The sequence below is a fragment of the Sorex araneus genome, chromosome 8, assembly GCF_027595985.1.
Source record: "Sorex araneus isolate mSorAra2 chromosome 8, mSorAra2.pri, whole genome shotgun sequence".
Lineage (NCBI taxonomy): Eukaryota > Metazoa > Chordata > Mammalia > Eulipotyphla > Soricidae > Sorex > Sorex araneus.
This window is the reverse complement of record NC_073309.1, coordinates 54,324,138-54,343,572: the sequence shown is the minus strand read 5'-3', so window position 1 is coordinate 54,343,572 and position 19,435 is coordinate 54,324,138. Positions and strand designations below refer to the sequence as shown.

Genomic DNA, 19,435 nt, shown 5'->3' with positions numbered 1-19,435 from the left:
TGGTCAATTCCCTGCAGGCCTTCCTCTGGGATGCAGTGCGTCCATCCTTTGGACACAGATAAAATTGTTGCCTTCCTAGATGGCATCGCCTCCTGCGGTTGATGCACCCGATAGTCATTCCTCCACTTCCTTGTGGCCCACCTGCCCGATGGGGGTTACCAAAGACCCCGTTATCAGGCAGAATGTCATAATCCTCGAGATCCCATGTCCCCAATCCTAGGAGTAGTTGACAGGCGTCGGGAAAAAGATTTGGCCACCAGATGCCAGGAGTGTAGCGTCCTTGGGTCCACCATGCCACGTGCCCATCATGCCTGGCGACCTCCCAAGTTAAGTCCTGGGGGCTATGGGGATTGGACAGGCTAGCGGGAGGGTGGCCTGCTCCCACAATAAGGAGGAGCAGGAGGATCCTCATCCTGGGTTGGGGTTTCAGGTGAGCCTGACCCAGAGAGGGTTACCGGGGTGTCGGGTGGCAGTCCACCAGTCAGCAGGGAGCAGAGTTCATCCAGGAGCGGCTGAAATTCCTGGCTGGAGAAGGTCGCTCCTGTGTCGATGATCAGCGGGGACTGGAGCAGGTATGAGGTGACTGGCGTGGACCCAGGCAGTGATCCCATCCACCTTGACTGCAGTCGGGGTGGTCAGGAGGATGATTTACAGTCCTTCCCACCTGGGCTCCAAGTTCTGGGCTTGGTGGCGACGAATGTACACCCAGTCACCTATAGAATAAGAATAGGGAGACACAGGGCCAGGGCGGTAGGTCTCAGAGAGCCCTTTCCAGATATGTTTCTGGATGGCCTCTAGCACCTTAGCCGCAGCATCAGTAGGGCTGATGGCACAGTAATGACCCCCAACCCATGCTCAGTCATAAGTCTGAGAGGGGGAGGTCCCCCATAAAGGATCTCAAATGGGGTTAGGTTTCTTCTAGAAGAAGAAGGGGTGTTCCGAGCACGGAAGAGGGCAAAAGGGAGGAGCACCGTCCAATCCTTTAAGCCAGTCTCTAATGCCAATTTGGTGAGAGTTTCCTTGTCCTATTCATTCTTTCTACCTGTCCCAAACTTTGGGGTCTATATACACAATGTAATTTCCAATTGAACCCCAGAACCATGGCCAATCCCTGACTTACCTGGGCCACAAACGCAGGTCCGTTATCAGAACCTATAATCTTAGGCAGTCCAAACCTGGGGAAAATTTCTTCCAGGATCTTCTTGGCAACCACCATAGCAGTCTCCTTCTTGGTGGGGAATGCCTCAGTCCATCCAGAGAAGGTATTTACAAAAACTAGCAAATACCTGTTCCCAAATCGGGCAGGGGTGACTTTCGTGAAATCCACTTCCCAGTAGGTGCCCGGGCCATCTCCTCGGCTCTGTGTGCCATGAACATCTTCAGCCTGCCTTGCATTTACCATGGTGAAGGCTTCACAGGAGGTGACAATGTCCTGGGCAAGCTCCCTTGCCCGCCCAGGTGGAAGGACAGGCAGATTTTGGTCCTTAAGCAGTTCCAGGCGCACTCTGGTACCTAGATGAGTCAAACAGTGGGTAAAGAGAAGAAACTCGTTTACCTTGGCCTCTGGTTCCTCCTTGGAGGTAGATTCCAGAGTCGTCAGGATGTCGACGGGGACGCAGGGGGGTCCTGAAGTGCTGCCGCGCGAGTCTCCAAGTCTGCCCGCTGATTGCCTTCAGAAACTGGGTCATCACCTTTCTGATGTCCGGGGCAGTGAATAATTGCCAGCTCCTTGGATAGGTGAATAACATCCAGTAAAGCTAGGATTTCTGATTTATGCTTGATCTCCTTGTCTGCGGACGTCAAAAGTCCCCTTTGCCGGTAGATGGCGCCATGTATATGAGCAGTGGCAAAGGCATAGCGGCTATCAGTGTAGATGTTGGCCCATTTCCCTTTGGCCCAGCAGAGCGCCTGAGTCAGGGCTATCAATTCTGCTTTTTGGGCAGAAGTTCCCGCAGGAAGGGAGGCAGACCAGACTGTGGTCTTAGGCCCTACCACTGCCGCTCCAGCTCTCCGCTCCCCCTCTTGCAGGAAGCTGCTTCCATCGGTAAAGAGAGTGAGGTCGGCTTGAGGCAGGGGCTCGTCCCGTAAGTCCGGTCGAGGCCCGGTCTCCTCTGCCAGGATATCCTGGCAGGAATGCGCTATGGGCCTGTCGGTCTCTTCAGGTAGCAAGGTGGCAGGGTTAAGGAGAGTTGGGCTGCCAAAGGAGACACGGTCCTTGTCCAATAACAGGCTCTGGTAGTGAGTGATGCGGGCGTTTGACAGCCAGCAGTCGGGGGGTTGCCTGATCACACTTTCCAGTGTGTGGGGGGCTATCAGGGTAATTCTTTGCCCCAGAGTCAGTTTGTCTGCGTCCTTTATTAAGAGGGCTGCGGCAGCAATCACTTTTAAGCAGCGAGGCCACCCGGCTGCTACAGAGTCTTATCTTTTTGACAGGTAGGCAACAGGCAGTTTCCATGGGCCCAAGGATTGAGTTAGCACTCCCCTGGCCGTCCCATTTCTCTCTTCCAGATATAGGGTAAAAGGTTTCTCTACATCTGGCAGGGCTAAGGCTGGGACTCTGAGCAGGGCTTGCTTAATCTTATCAAAGGCTTCCTGCTGAGGTTCCTCCCGCTTGAAGGGTGTTTCTCCCCATGTGAGGGGTTAGAGGGGGGGTGGCCAAGTTGGCGAAGCCGGGTATCCAAAGGCGACAGAACCCTGCAGTCCCCAAAAATTCACGTAGCTGTCTCTTAGATTGGGGAGGGGGTATCTGAATTACAGTTTTCTTTCTAGCATCAGTCAGCCACCTCTTCCCCTCCTTAATCTTATACCCCAGGAAAGTCACCTCAGTTTTGCAGAGCTGTACCTTTTTCGCAGAGGCACGGTAGCCTAACGATGCTAGAGTCTTAAGCAATGCTTTGGTTCCCGCCTCACATTCGAGCTGAGTTTCGGCAGCGAGTAGGAGATCATCAACATATTGCAAAAGAGTAAGAGAAGAATGAGTGGCTCTGAATGCCCTTAGGTCCTTATGCGGGGCTTCGTCAAAGAGAGTGGGGGAGTTCCTAAAGCCCTGAGGTAATCTTGTCCAGGTAAGCTGCCCCGAGATACCCTCTGCAAGGTCTGTCCACTCAAAGGCAAAGAGGGGTTGGCTGTCAGGGTGCAAGCGGAGGCAAAAGAAGGCATCCTTCAAATCTAGTACAGTATACCATGTCCGGGAAGGGTTAAGGGTGCTCAGGAGACTGTAGGGATTGGGCACTATTGGGTGGATTACTTCCACTCTAGCATTGACTTCCTGGAGGTCCTGCACAGGTCGATAATCATTGGTCCCAGGTTTTCTGACAGGAAGGAGGGGAGTATTCCAGGCAGATTGGCAGGGAACTAAGACTCCCTGCTGTACTAGCTTAATTATGTGAGGCTTGATCCCTTCTCTCGCTTCCCTGCTCGTGGGGTACTGCTTGATTTAAATTGGAGTGGCGGAGGTCTTTAAGGACACCACAATGGGAGGTTGGGAGACTGCTAGCCCCAGACCAGCAGTTTCTGCCCAAGCCTCTGGGAAGCTCTGGATCCAGGATTCCAAACGGGTGACAGAGTCAGTCAATGTAGGATTCTCATAGAGCTTGTACTCGTCCTCCAAAGATAGAGTCAGAGTATTTATTCCTGGTGGTGTCAATCCAACTTTAGTTTGGTCTACAATGGGGTTTAAAAATTCAATAAAGGGACCTGATTCCGTGAAGGTAATGCGGGCCCTTAGTTTGGTGAGCAGGTCTCTTCCCATCAAAGGAGCCGGGCAGTTGGGCAGCACCAGAAAGGAGTGATGCACCTGGCCATTTCCTAAATTCACTGTCCTTTTGGTGGTCCAAGGGCAGTAGCGACTCCCATTTTCTCCTCTGACAAGTGCTTGTTTAGGGGAGAGGGGACCCAGCGGCTGCTGGAGAACTGAATAAACGGTGCCTGTATCCACTTCAAAATTTATAGGGGTCCCCTCCACTTGAAAGTTTACCCTGAGCTCGGGGAGGGAATCCAAGGTCCGTTCCCCCTAGTCATCATCTTCCAGTGCCAGCAGTTTAGTGGCTTGCGCTGGTGGGCCTGGTTGCCGAGTTGACGGAGGCGGCCTGCCTTTTTTCTTGGGGCAGTCCCACACCCAGTGGCCTCTTTCTTTGCAGTATGCCCACTGGTCAGAGGCCAGGTTGGGACGACATCTAGCTGGTTGTGAGCCCAGGTTTCCTGTTCTACCTTCCTGGCGGGCACTTGCAGCCCTACCTGTGTCTACTACCATGGCCAAGATCTTAGTCAGTTCTCTGTTTCTCTTCCTATCTCTCTCTTGTTCCTTTTTATCCTGATCTTTCTCCCTTTCTTTTTCTCTCTCCTCTCTTTCCCTTTCTCTTATCTCCTCTTTTTCTTCCGGGATCTCCCTTTTATTGAATACCTTGTTAGCCTCTTTTACTAGATCTCTAAGGGACATCTCCTGTAAACCCTCCATTCTTTGCAGCTTCCTTCTTATATTTACAGCAGATTGGCCTATAAAGGCCATGGTCACAGAGGCCTGTTGTTCCTCTGAGGTAGATTGAACGGGGTGTACCGTCTATAAGCTTCAAATAGTCTTTCTAAAAATACAGATGGACTCTCTTCCGGTCCCTGCACCACACTCCTTACCATAGCCAAATTGGTGGCCTTACGCCCAGAGTCCCAGAGACCGGCCGCTAGAGTCTGGCGATAGATTTGGAGGTATCTCCTACCTTCAGGTGTATTCGGGTCCCATTCTAGACGGGTCAGGGGGGATAATTCATCAATTAGGTTCGGCAGAATGGTAGGGTGTCCATCTGATCCTGGAACATGCTTACGGGCATTAGTCAAGACGCTTTCTTTCTCAGCCGAGGTCAGGAGGACAGAAAGAAATTGCTGACAGTCATCCCAGGTAGGATTATGAGAATTCATAAGAGAAATAATAAGATCAGTAAGGCGGGAAGGATCCTCCGAGAATGAAGGATTATTATCCTTCCAATTATAAAGATCAAAGGAAGAAAAAGGCCAATATTGAAGAGTTGGCATTCGCCCGCCTGCCCCATCGGGGATGTCTGGGCCAAAAGGGCGTAAGGGGAGAACAACAGCCTCTGCCTCATTTCGATCGTCAGGGAATTGGGCAGCCTGTCCACGAGTCCCGTAAGCTGGTTCTGATGGGGAAACAGAAGAATCGGGAGGCGGTGCAGAGGCAGAGAAAGGGGGGTCTGTTGGAATGGGAATCAGTGGGGGCAGAGGTTGAGGTCCAGGTACCGGAGGATATGGAGGCGGCTCCTCAAAGAGGAGGAGGTCCTGAGACTCCGGCAGAGGGGGGTTTTAGTTGAGGATATAGAGGTTGCTGTGGAGGCTGTGGAGAGGTCAATATCAGAATTGGGGTAGAGGCAGAAGCAGGTATGGGAGTCAATATGCCAGAGGGAGGTAAAAGAGGTTTAATCCAAGAGGGGGGATTTTCGCAGAGATCCTGCCAGACCAGGATATAGGGTTCCTGGTCTGGATGCCCCTCTGGGCAAGGTTTATAAATGACTCCTTTCACCTGCAAAATAAGGGAGAGGTGAAAAGACCAAGACCCCTCAGAGGGCCAGTTAACCTTAAAAGAAGGCCATTCGGCAGAACAAAGTTTGCCATTTACTTTTCTTAACTATGAGAGAGAGATTCTGAGCCCTTGAGCAGACTTCAGACTAGTGAGAGGGAGTCAGAGACAGCGGGGTGGAGGATGACTGTCCCGTCCTCAGGAGATCTCTGTGGAGAAGGAGTCCGAAGGTGATCCAACCTAAAAACCAAACGCAAGTGCTTGTCCCGTAGAGGAGTTCAGAAGGAGAGAAAAAGTAAAGCGGCCAATGTTCAGATATCCTGGGATAGACCAGACGTAGGTCCTCCGGATCTACCAGATAGGAGGCAGCCAGGCTTCCCTGGGCCTCCTCATTCACCCTTGGGGCGTCCCCCAGGGCTGCAGCCAGTGTCACCCAGACACGTCTGTCAGACACAAAGCTACTTCAGATCCCAGGAACGGTATATCACAGATACAGAATAATTGTGCACATAAAGCAACGGTACCAAAAAAAAAAAAAAATAGGCGCCAGTACTTACCCCAAAGAGAAGCTCGGGACTGTCCTGTCCGGCGTCCTTCAGGCAGAGTCAAATCTCGGTGGAACCTCCAAATGTTAGGGTCGAGCAAACCTCTACCCGGGTAGGCACAGAGGAACGAGACCGAGACAACTCTTTCTGCAAACACACGGGGTTTATTCAAGCCAACATGTAGGGACCCTACAGAGTGCAGGGCTGAGGGCCCTGAACTCAAAAAGCAAACAGTTTTTGTACCGTTTGGGGAAAAAAAAGGGGGGGAAAAATCACACTTATTGGATCAAAGGGAATCACACATATTGGATCAAAGGGAATCACACATAGGACACTTAATTTGCTAATCTCAACATTTGTTAACTGTTAACTGTCCACCCCCCCCCGCCCCCCCAACCCCCCAACCCCCCCCCCCCCCCCCCCCCCCGCAAATGTTTGCTTACAGTTCCTAGAGCAGTTTGTTGGCCCATTTGGTGACAATGTCCTGCCCAGCGGTAGGTCTCTCGAAAACATCTTTCAAAGCAGCCAAGTAGTTACAAAGGGCAAATTCAGCAGTTAGCAGAAGTTTTTAACCCTTAACCTGCCCTCCTCTTCAATGAAAGTACACATCTCAAGAGGGGAGATGCAGGAGACACATGTGCTCGGCCATGTGGGCACAAGCAGCACATGGGCTCAGGCAGCATTTCCGCGCCCTTCCTTTGATCAAGGTGTCTTTTATAGGGTTTCTTCAACCTGCCCCCACATGGAACTTCTTTCCAGGTAAAAGTCCGGTTGCTAAGGAGGTTACCAGGGAGGTTGGGAGTGGTGATGGTCTTCTTTAGGGAACTTCCTGGGGCGGGGTCCATTATCCTCAGAGTCTTATCCAGTCTTTTGTTTTCTTAAATCTGCAAGTCTTAAGAGTCTCCTTCCCAGAGACTCTGTTAAGCCTAAATTTTCATTGCCCAGGGCCTTTCCCTATCTACCTGCCTACATCACCTCTGTGGCAGGCACATTCCCTCTTATACTCTCTCTCCTTTGGGGTGTTATGGTATGCAGTATATGCCCTAAGCAATCATTATATTTGGTCAATTGTCTACTTTCAGCACACATCTACCATCCTGAGCGAACTCTCCAACCATCATTTACTTAGCAGTCTCTCCTCCATCCCATCAGCTTCCCCCCGCCCCCCCCCCCCCCACACACAGTAGATGAGATTGGCTTGCAAGCCTCCTGGCCCTTATCTCTACTATCCTTAGGTGTTATTCTTCTATTATGTGACTTTATATTCCACAGGTGGGTGCAGTCATTCTATGTCTGTCCTGCTCTTTCTGACTCATTTTACTAAGCATGACACACTCCACGTTGATCCACTTATATGCAAATTTCATGGTTTTATGATTTCTAACAGCTGCATGGCATTCCATTGTGTAGCTATACCAAAGTTTCTTTAACCAATCATCTGTTGTCAGGCACTCGGGTTTTTTCCAGATTCTGGCTATTTTAAATAGTGCTGCAATAAACTTATAAGTGCAGATGACATTACTCCTGTACTTTTTTGCATCTCTGGGTTATAGTCCCATAAGTGATATTGCTGAGTCAAATGGGAGCTCAATTTCTATTTTTTTTGAGAAATGTCCATATTGTTTTCCAAAACAGCTGAAACAGGCAGCATTCTCACCAGCAATAAAAGACAGTCCCTTTCTCCCCACATACACGCCAACACCAGTTGCTTCTCTTCTTTTGTATGTGTGCCAGTCTCTGAAGTGTGAGGTGATATCTCATTGTTGTTATAATCTGCATCTCCCTGATGACTAGTGATGAAGTGCATTTTTTATGTGCCTTTTGACCATTTGGATTTCTTTTAGAAAGTTTCTGTTCATTTCAGCGCCCATTTTCTGATGAGGTTGGATGTTTTCTTCTTGTAGAGTTCTACCAGTGCCTTGTATATCCTTGATATTAACCCATTATCAGATAGGTATTGGATGAATATCATTTCCCATTCTGTATACTATCCTTGTATTCTGGTCACTGTTTCTTTTGTGGTACAGAAGCTTCTTAGTTTAAAATAGTCCCATTTCCCTGAACACCCCAGGCTTCCCTCCCCTCCGAACTGCCGGCCGAGTGGCCGGCACACCACCCCCAACGCCTTGACCCACTGTCGGGTTGTGGGAAAGGGGCGTGGCCTAATTCAACATTGTGTCCAAGACTAACATCCTAGCTATTCGTAAACAGTAGGACAATAAAACACAAGACTTCACATAAGGATCGAAGGAATAAGTCAGTGGGAGGCCAGGTTCTAGAAGGGGGAAACAAAAAGGCAACCACCATTGACTGAGCCTATCCACAATCCTTTTTCGCAACAAGAGGGAATAGGGATACTGATCTTCAAGGTCCCTCTTCCATACTACCACAACAACATGAAGAAACAGCGCAAATCCCCACCGCAAGCAGAGGACGATGAAAGGAGTCCAGAAACCTCAACTGGAGTTTTCTACAAACTTGAGCTCTCTGATAAAGAATTCAGAATTGAAATCCTCAAGACGTTCAATGAACTCAATGCAAAGATTGACAACTTCAAGGAGGACCTGGCAGAAACAATACAACAGACAGCCGACAAAATACGGGAAGAAATGAGAGCAGAAATAAAAAAAACTTCAAAAAGAAATGAAGGATTCGGTACATGAAATCAAAAACTCTCTGGCTGCCCTCAACAATAGGATGACTGCAGCAGAAGACAGAATCAGTATGCTTGAAGATGAGCTGCAAGAAGCCTACAGGCAACAACAAACCATGGGAAGAGACCTCAAAATAGCTCTAGGGCGAATCAGAGTCCTAGGGGATGATTTCAGAGGAACAACATTAGAATCATTGGAGTACCAGAAGGACAGGGAACCAACCACAATGAAAAAGCCACAGTCAAACAAATAATTGCTGAAAAGTTCCCAGAGCTGGACAATGCGGGCATCCAGATTCCAGGCGCCCAAAGGGTGCCAGCTAATAGAGATCCTAACAGAAAAACCCCAAGACATATCATGGTTACAATGATATACATCACGGATAGATACACAATACTGCAAGCAGCAAGGTCGAAGAAGGAAATCACATACAAAGGAGCACCCCTTAGATTCACAGCAGATCTATCAGAGGAAACCCTCCGAGCCCGAAGGCAATGGTGGGATATAGTGAAAAAAACTCAATGAAATGAACGCTTCACCAAGAATACTTTATCCGGCTAAACTCTCATTCAAACTTGAAGGAATTATACACTATTTTGGGGATAAACAACAGCTCAGGAACTTCATAGACTCAAAACCAAACCTAAAAGAAGCACTAAAGGGGCTATTGTAAGACAAGAAGAACCACTACAAGCACAACAAACCCTTGCACAAAGATGGCACAAAATCCCATAACAATAATCTCCCTTAATGTCAATGGTCTAAATTCACCAATTAAGAGACACAGACTGGCAAAATGGATTCAGAGACTGAACCCAACATTCTGCTGCCTGCAAGAAACACATCTGAATAGCCAGAACAAACAAAGACTCAAAGTCAAAGGATGGAAAACAATCCTGCAAGCAAACAACTCCCTCAAGAAAGCTGGGGTGGTTTTACTAGTATCAGACAACATAGACTTCAGGTTGAAAAAGATTAGAAGGGATAGTGAAGGCCACTTTTTATTAATCACGGGATATGTACATCAGGAAGAAATCACACTCCTAAATGTCTACACACCCAATGAGGGACCAGCTAAATACCTACAACAGCTGCTAAGAGACCTTAAGAAGGACATTGTGAGCAACACAATAGTAGTTGGAGACTTCAACACCGCCCTATCACCTCTGGACAGATCAAGAAGATTAAAAATCACCAAGGAAATACTGGCTTTGAAGGAAGAAATAGGAGAGAGAGGACTAATAGATCTATACAGGGCTTTATATCCCCAAAATAGGAATACACATTCTTTTCCAGTGCACATGGAACATTTTCCAGAACAGACCATGCGCTGGGCCACACAGCATACCTCAACAGAATCAACAAGATAGACATTGTACCAGCTATCTTTTCAGTCCATGATGCACTGAAGATAAAAGTTAATCACAGACAGATGCAGAAAACTAAATCAAACACCTGGAAATTAAATAGCTCAATGTTGAACAATGAGTGGGTCAGGAAGGAAATCAAGGAAGAAATCAAAAGGTACCTGGAAACAAATGAGAATGAAGACAGCTACCAGAATCTGTGGGACGCAGCTAAAGCCGTATTAAGGGGGAAATTTATAGCTCTGCAAGCATATCTCAAGAAGGAAGAAAGGGCCCACATAAATTACTTGACTTCACAGCTCAAGACCTTAGAAAAGGACCAACAAAAGGAGCCCAAACCAGGCAGAAGGAAAGAGATAATAAAACTTAGAGCAGAAATTAACGACATGGAAACCCAAGAGACAATCCGAAAGATCAATGAAACCAAGAGCTGGTTCTTTGAGAAAATAAACAAGATTGATAAACCACTAACAAGACTCACAAATAAAGAGAGAGAGAGAGAACCCTTATAAGCCGAATCAGAAATGAAAAGAGGGACATCACAACAGAAACCAATGAAATTCAAAAGATCATCAGAGACTACTTTGAAAATCTCTATGCCATGAAACAAGAGAACCTAGAAGAAATGGATAAATTCCTCGACTCCTATAATCTCACAAGGCTGAACCAAGAAGACCTGGAGTACCTGAATAGTCCAATTAACATCAAGGAAATTGAAATGGTAATCAAAAATCTTCCCAAAAACAAAAGCCCAGGTACAGATGGATTCACTAGCGAGTTCTTCCAAACATTTAAAGAGGACATATTGCCAGTCCTTCTCAGCTTTTCCAGGAAATTGAAGAAACAGAAACCTTCCCAAACAGTTTCTATGAGACTCATATCTTCCTAATACCAAAAGCAAACAAAGACACCACAAAAAAAGAAAACTACAGGCCAATATCCCTGATGAACACAGATGCAAAAATTCTCAACAAAATATTAGCAAATAGAATTCAACAACTCATCAAAAAGATCATACACCACGACCAAGAGGAATTCATCCCGGGGATTCAAGGATGGTTTAACATCCGGAAATCAATCAACATAATCCATCATATCAACAAAAGAAAAGATAAAAACCATATGATCATATCAATAGATGCAGAGAAAGCATTTGACAAGATCCAGCACCCGTTTATGATGAAAACGCTCGCCAAAATGGGTATAGAAGGGACCGTCCTCAATATAGTCAAAGCCATATATCACAAGCCTACTGCAAGCATCATTCTCAATGGGAAAAAACTGAGCCTTTCCTCTGAGAACAGGGACGAGACATGGATGCCCACTCTCTCTACTTCTGTTCAATATAGTACTGAATGTACTTGCAATAGCAATTAGGCAAGAAAAAGATATTAAGGGCATTCAGGTAGGAAAGGAAGAAATCAAGCTCTCACTATTCGCAGATGATATGATGCTATACCTAGAGAACCCTAAAACCTCTACCAAGAAACTTCTAGAAACAATAGACTCATATAGTAAAGTTGCAGGCTATAAAATCAATACCCCAAAGTCCATGGATTTCCTATATGCAAATAATGAGAGAGAAGAAAGTAACATGAGAAAAGCAATCCCGTTCACAATTGCGCCTCAAAAAATCAAGTACCTTGGAATCAGTTTAACAAAGGAGGTAAAGGACTTGTATAATGAAAACTACAAAATGCTACTTCAGGAAATAAAAGAGGACACGAGGAAATGGAAAGACATCCCCCGCTCATGGATTGGAAGAATTAATATTGTCAAAATGGCAATTCTCCCCAAAGCATTGTACAAATTCAATGCGATCTCTATAGGGATACCCCTGACATTCTTCAAAGAAATGGAGCAAGCGCTCCTGAAATTAATATGGAACAATAAGCCCCCACAAATAGCTAAAGCAATCCTTGGGAAAAAGAAAATGGGAGGAATCAACCTCCCCAACTTCCAACTCTACTACAAAGCGGTAGTCATTAAAACAGCATGGTACTGGAACAAAGCAGAGCTGCAGACCAATGGAACAGGGTTGAATTACTCTGACACACCCCCCAAATATATGATCATCTAATCTTTGATAAGGGAGCAAGAAATGTGAAGTGGAGCAAGGAAAGCATGTTTAACAAATTGTCCTGGCAAAACTGGACAGCTACATGCAAAAAAATGGGCTTAGACCTCCCCCTATCACCATGTACAAAAGTCAGATCAAAATGGATTAAAGACCTCAACATCAGACCAGAATCCCTAAGGTACATTGAAGACAAGTTTGGCAAAACCCTCCAAGACATTGAAGCCAACGGTATCTTCAAAGCTGACACGCCACTGCCCAAGCAAGTGAAAATAGAGATAAATAAATGGGACTATCTCAAACTAAGAAGCTTCTGCAACTCAAAAGAAACAGTGACCAAAATATAAAGACAATCTACAGAATGGGAAAGGATATTTATGCAGTACCCATTCGATAAAGGGTTGATAACAAGGATATACAATGCACTGGTTGAACTTCACAAGAAGAAAACTGCCAACCCGATCAAAAAATGGGGTGATGAAATGAACAGAAACTTTCCCAAAGAAGAAATCCGAATGGCTGAGAGGCACATGAGAAAATGTTCGACATCACTAATCATCAGGGAGATGCAGATCAAAACAACAATGAGATATCATCTCACACCACAGAGACTGGCTCACATCTCAAAACACAAAAGCAACCGGTGTTGGCCAGTATGTGGGGAGAAAGGGACTCTCCTTCACTGCTAGTGGGAATGCCAACTGGTTCAGCCCTTTTGGAAAACAATATGGACGATTCTCAAAAAGTTAGAAATTGAGCTTCCATTTGACCAGCAGTACCACTCCTGAGAATATATCCCGGAGAGGCAAAAAGCTACAGTAGAGATGACATCTGCATTTCTATGTTCATTGCCGCACTGTTTACAATAGCCACAATATGGAAAAAACCGGAGTGCCCAAAAACAGATGACTGGTTAAAGAAATTCTGGTATATCTACACAATGGAATACTACGTAGCTGTCAGAAAGCATGAAGTCATGAAATTTGCATATAAGTGGATCAACATGGAAAGTATCATGCTGAGTCAAATAAGTCAGAAAGAAAGAGACAGACATAGAAAGATTGCATTCATATGTGGAATGTAAAGTAGCTGGGAGGTACAAGCTTACAATGTTGCAATTTCTGGCAGATATTTCTTTGTACTTAGTTACTAAAATACTAAAAAACAGAAATCCAAAACCGTGCGGCTGCTAGTGCGGCCTCTCGACCTCATTTCTCTTCATTCTCAGCAATGGAAAACAAATTACCAAATTCTTTCTTTTCAGCAGGTCGACTTTAGGGGGGAGAAACTCCAAATCAATAATAATGAGTTTTTTTGTTGAAATATTGAATGTAATCAAAGTAAAGTGAAAGTAAAGTGAAATCTACCAGTTGCACATGCGGGGTGGGGGGCTGGGGAGGAGGGGGGTAGGGGGGAGGTACACTGTGATTCTTGGGCGTGGAATATGTGCACTGGTGAAGGGATGGGTGTTCGAGCATTGTATAACTGAGACTTAAACCTGAAAGCTTTGTAACTTTCCACATGGTGATTCAATAAAAGAATACATTAAAAAAAAAAAGGATAGTCCCATTAGTTTATCTATATTTCCACTTGCTTGGTCATTGGCATTTCATCTTTGAAGATACTTTTTTTTAATTGCTTTTTGGGTCACACCCAGTGATGCACAGGGGTTACTCCTGGCTCTGCACTCAGGAATTACTCTTGGCAGTGCTCAGGGGACTATATGGGATGCTGGGATTTGAACCCGGGTCGGCCGCATGCAAGGCAGACTCCCTACCCGCTGTGCTATCGCTCCAGCCCTTCATCTTTGAAGATACTTTTAGCTTCAATGTCGTGGAGGGTTTTGCTGACCTTGAAAAGGGTTTCAAAGACAGCATCCAGCTGGGTGTATTGGCACCCTCATTCATAGCAATGTTTTCATAATTATTAAGATGTGGAAGCGACACAGTCTGTTTGGACTGAAAATAAATAAGTGCAATATGCTTGATGCAAATAATGGAAACTTTTCCAACCTTAAAGAGAAAGCAGAGGCCAAAGTGGATAGTCTAGCAGGGGAGGTTGTTGACTGTATGGGACCAACCCGATTTGATCCATGGATCCTGGGTGTTGTTTGAGTCTTAGCTGAAGTGATCCCAGAGAGAAATGTCAAGAGGAATCTTCTACACCACCAGCTGTGACTCATACAAACAAAAAACAAACGAAAGGAGGCTCTGACAGGAGCTGCAGGCCTGATTGTGGAGATTCTCGGACAGAAGGAAGCTTCTCCCAGAGGAAGATGTTGCCAGGCTTAGGTCGGCGGTTCCTTATGGGCTTATGCAGCCATGAGTAGCCCTTGTGAAGCTCGCCCTGCTAGGGCCAGACGTCAGGTCCTTATTATCACTTAGAGGGTTAAATTACTCAGATCGGCCTCATGAGTCGGACAGGAGAGGAAGGAGGAAGTTGATCCATGTGGGACCAAGGAAGGAGAATCAAGGTCACTGGCAGCAGCATGGAGCTGGGATGTGCAGAGAGCACCGAGGAGAGAGTGCCCAAGGGCATTTCCGTTCCAGTCCCGACTGTCCCACTGGCGGTGTCACTGTCCCTAAAACTTGCAGAGTGCGGCTCCTCTTCTCCGCATTCTTCACAAACTTGTGCCTGGTTCTCAGTCCTGTTTTGCTACTACTGGCCAAGGAGCAAACAGGAATGATGAGAGGCCCTTCCCTGGTGGATCAGGAAACACCTTCCTGTTCCACCACCCTGAAGCTTTTGTTACAGCTACATTCGAGTCCAAACCCAGTTGGAGCCCTGTCACATTCTCCGTTTCAACCCCAGTGTTGGGACCCAGCATTTGCGGTAAAAAAGTATTGAAACATCTCATCTGAGTCTCTGTCCAGAAACCTTATGAGACCAGCTTACTCCTCTTCCACACAGACTTAATACCTTTCCCAGGAGCACAGTCTGAGAATGAGGCAAAAAGTACTAAAATGGGAATTCTAATCAGGAGCATTACCTTGAACAAGAGTCATGCAACTTTTTTCCTCTCATGACTGATTTTTCTCAGTGCTTGCCTTTATATCCATGCATGCAGTGTGCAGGCTCTGTTTCTCTTCCTGTTAAGGCTTCCTGGTAAGACAATTCCAAAGTGGCATGTACCATATCTTGCTTATTCATTCCTCTGTTGGAGCAGATTGTGTGGATTCTACAGCTTGACAATTGTGAAAACAATGGTTGTTATGAACATGGGGATAAAAACCCACTTGTCTGTGTCTATTAACCTTTTCTGAATAAATGGAAAGGAGAATTGCATTTGTAGATGTTTATAGGAACTGTTTGATTCTTTCCATACTGACTATCATATCATCTTACCCCAATTACAGCACAAGTTCCTGAGTTCCCCACTTCCTTGGGTTAATTTTTGCACAAACCCCTGGTGCTTTGGACTCAGCACACCTGCAGCCTAGGCTGTTTTGTGGGATCCTGAGGAAACAGGAGCCTTTCCCCAAACACCACAATGTCTCCCTGCAGAAACTCACCAGCAACTTGTTACCACTTTAGCAATTAGCAACTTCCCAAAAGTTTCCCAGAGATGTCAGCTCCCCAAGGTGCCCTGTCACTGTCCCTGCAGAGGAAGTAATAATTGCAGTTCTGCAGGGAGGTGAGGTCACTGCCCACACATCTATATCAGGTCTGGTCACCTCCCTCCCCTTGTCTTGGGCTCAGAGACACTCCCTGGAGCTGCTCCCCTGGCAGCAAGAAGCCCCACAGCCTGCTGTGATGTCAGTGTGAGAGGCAGAGGCCGCCCAGGAAGGATGCTGAGTAAGTGCTCTTGACTGAGGGAAACTCATCCCAGGGCAGAGGTCCAGAGCAGAGAGAACAATCCCTTCTCTGGGGTGAGGACCTGGTCGGGAAAAGGAGAGAAGGGCCGACACCCCCTACCAGTCCCTGCTATTCTCTGTAGGTGACCGTCATCCTCACAAGAAGATGACAGGGGTCAGTCCCAGGAACAGTGAAACAGATGGTTCAGGGCCAACCCTGTGGTTTCCAAATCCATCTGCTCTCAGTCCAGCACAGCACCAGAGATGAATGTTCATGTGTTTAGATTGGTGCTCAGAGCACCCGCACCTTAGTCAAGAGTAGAATGAAAGCCTAAGACTAGTGCATCCTTTGGAAACACCAGGGTCATATCCAGAATACTTTTCCAAATAAAAAGTGTTATATCTCCCTCCGGACATACCACATCCTCATTTTCACAGGAATTGTGTCACTGTGAGCTTGTGCCGAGAGTTTCATGGTGAGGGAATGCTCTCTGTGGTGACAGGAGGAATGTGCAGGACATGACAAGAGAGAGAAGATGCTGCAGAGAGGGGTGAGGGCCAGCTGTTCACTGCCTTTGATGTTATTTTCTGGGAGTGGTAAAAACACCCGAGTCCAACTTCATAACACATTTGAGGTTGAAGGGATGCTTTGAAGTGCAGGGACCCTGGGGATTGAGTCTTATAGGCTCTCTGTGCACACAGGGCGTGGGTGCGTCCACGGGTGCCTGATCCTGAAGAGTGCCGTGTGGGCACCCCAGACACAGCAGCTCCCAGTCCACTGGCCTTTAGGGCCCCATGGCTGGTTCTGTCCAGTACAGTATAAACAATAATTTTTTGCAATAAATATTCTTTCAAAAATGGCTTAAGTATTAGAGAAACCATACAAACTTTTTGGATAGCTCTTGTTCCTGTTGTTTTGGGGGATCTGACCTGGCACTGCACTGACCTGGCTCTGCACTCAGTAATTACTCTTGCAATGCTCAGGGACCCCAGGGGATAGAGCACGGGTTAACCATGCACAAGGCAAGCAGCCTCCCCAGCCCTATTACTCTGGCCTCTTTAGGGTCATTTTCTGCTGATTTTCAGGACAGCATCGCCAAGTCCTGTGCTGGACTAAGAGCAGATAGATTTGGGAACCACAGAGGACTGGAGAGAGTCACAGTGGGTATGGCAGTTGTCCTGGACACAATAACCAGTGATTGGTGCCTGGCATAGCACAGGACCCCCTGTGTCCCTCTAAGAATGATCCATGAGCACTGCTGGTTTGGCCCAGTGATCCCCAAACCCCATAATTATTAGTTCAGTAAAATATGAATCACTCTCTATTGTTCTCTCTGCTGGTCCCTATCTAACTTGGTTCTCTCTCCCTTGCTCTTCTCTTTTTGACTTCCCCTCATCCCCTTTAGTCTAGGAGTCTAACCTTAGAAAAAACAATTTTTGGTGCCACTTCTTAATTTTAATGAATAGTTGAAAAGGTATATTTTCAATTTTTATATTCAAAGAATTTTCACAGTCAATGATTACATTCAATATTTTAACAGAAATCCCACCACTATTACACCTTCCCAGCACCATTTTTGATTTGAGTTGGAGGGGACAGTGCTAACTTGTTCTCTGTCTCACACTAGAGAGTTTCATTTATTGCCACAATGAGGTGACCTGCTTCCTGTTTCTCATGCTGGTACATGAATACTTAACCCCGTCAAGAGTATTTCATCACATGTCTGATAGTCCTCAAAATATCAAAGAAATATTTTCCATATCTTTCTACCTCTTGAAGTCTTTGGGAACTGGATGGAAGAACAGAACCCAACTCATTCTTGGTGTCAGGTGCTTTTAATGAGCCTTTCAGCTGGGAGGAATGCCTGCTGCACTCTGCCTGGTGACAGTGAGCCCACAGACAGAATCCCCTTCGGGGTCGCAATTGTAGGAGTCGTCATGTTATCACAGATGCTCCTGGGAACACTGGGGAACTTCTTTCTTCTCTGCCACTACCTCTTGCTTTACTACAGAGAAGGCAGAGTGAGGACCACTGATCTCATTCTCCTGCACCTGACTATCTCCAACACCTTGGTCATTATCTCAAAAGGGGCCCCCCAGACAATGGCAGCTCTGGGTCTGAAATTTTTCTCTAGTGATTTCAGCTGTAAACTTCTTTTATATGTTCAGAGAGTGGGCAAGGGCATGTCCATTGGTACCTCCTGCCTCTTGAGTGTTGTCCAGGCCATTACCATCAGCCCCAGGGACTCCTGCTGGAAGGAACTGAAACTCAAAGCTCCCCAGGAAGTCACTGGCTCTGTTTCCCTCTGCTGGATCTTCTCGTTGTGTGTTAATCTCACTTTTCCTATGTACAATTTCTATGTATCTAGGAACTGGAGCATGAGAAACACCACCAAGAAACGAGATTTGGGCTACAGTTATACTTATGAGGATGACAAAGTCTCAGGTTCCATGTATTCAGCATTGATTGTACTCCCTGAAGTGTTGCTCTCTGTGCTCATGGTCTGGGCCAGTGGCTCTATGATTTTCTTCCTCTACAGGCACAAGCAAAGAGTCCAACACCTTCACAGGAATAATGTTGCCTCCAGACCCTCAGCTGAGTCCAGAGCCACCCACAGAATCCTGGTCCTGGTGAGCTCCTTCGTGTGTTTCCACACACTCTCCTCCCTCTTTCATATGCCTGTGGCTCTCCTTATTGATGAAACTGGCTGGTTGCAGACTCTCGGAAGCATCATTTCTCTGTGTTTTCCTTCTTTAACCCCCTTTCTGGTCATGAGACAGAACCCCACCTCTGGTCACTCACACCTAACTTCTGTTAAGTGAAGGTTTATGTTTATATACTACACCTGGTAGTGCCAAGGCTTCTCCTAGCTTTCCACTCAGACATTTGCACTCCCTTTGCACTGGAGGGCCAGTGACTTATGATTTTTTTGGATCGAACCCCGGTTGACATATATTCAAGACATGTGCATACTTACTCTACTATTCTGCAGGCCCCCTTTACTGCTAAGTCAATGTTTTACTTTAAAAAATAAAACATCCGTGATGCGCTGGAGAGATGCTTCGTGTAAAGCAGTCGTCCTACACAGCCAACCTAGAGTCAGACCCTGGCACCCCATCTGTCCCCCATGTCTCTCCAAGAATGATCCCTGAAGACAGAGCAAGGTTGAAGACGTGAGCACCACTTGGATGTCCCATAAATTATAAACAAAATTATGAGTTTGCAAAATGCTGAATCATTTCTTGTGCCCTCTCTCTCCTCACACTGCATCTCTTGCCTCTCTCTCCTCCTTACCCTTCTCTCCTTACTTCCATTTTCCCTCTTGTCTTTACCCTCTCACCTGTTTTTAAATGGAATCACATGAATACAGAGCTATAAAATTTTTCATGATTTTGTCATACTATGTTCTGAAACCCATCCTTCACCAGTGTACATTTCCTGCCACCAATGTCCTCAGTATATTCTTCCCTGTC

At 46.4% G+C, this 19,435-nt stretch overlaps 1 protein-coding gene and 1 pseudogene across 1 annotated transcript; one reads left to right on the top strand and one right to left on the bottom strand.

Moving 5' to 3' along the window:
- Positions 1–498: 498 nt before the first annotated feature.
- Positions 499–16,436, bottom strand: LOC129406860 (uncharacterized; annotated as a pseudogene).
- Positions 16,437–17,755: 1,319 nt separating this feature from the next.
- Positions 17,756–18,784, top strand: LOC129406859 (vomeronasal type-1 receptor 4-like). The gene has a single exon (XM_055146474.1). It carries the CDS (start codon positions 17,756–17,758, stop codon positions 18,782–18,784), a length of 1,029 nt encoding a protein of 342 aa, XP_055002449.1.
- Positions 18,785–19,435: the final 651 nt, after the last annotated feature.

What these genes read in the sequence shown, in the direction of transcription:
- LOC129406859 (XM_055146474.1), top strand. Translation starts at nt 17,756, where the DNA reads ATGGAAGAACAGAACCCAACTCATTCTTGGTGTCAGGTGCTTTTAATG.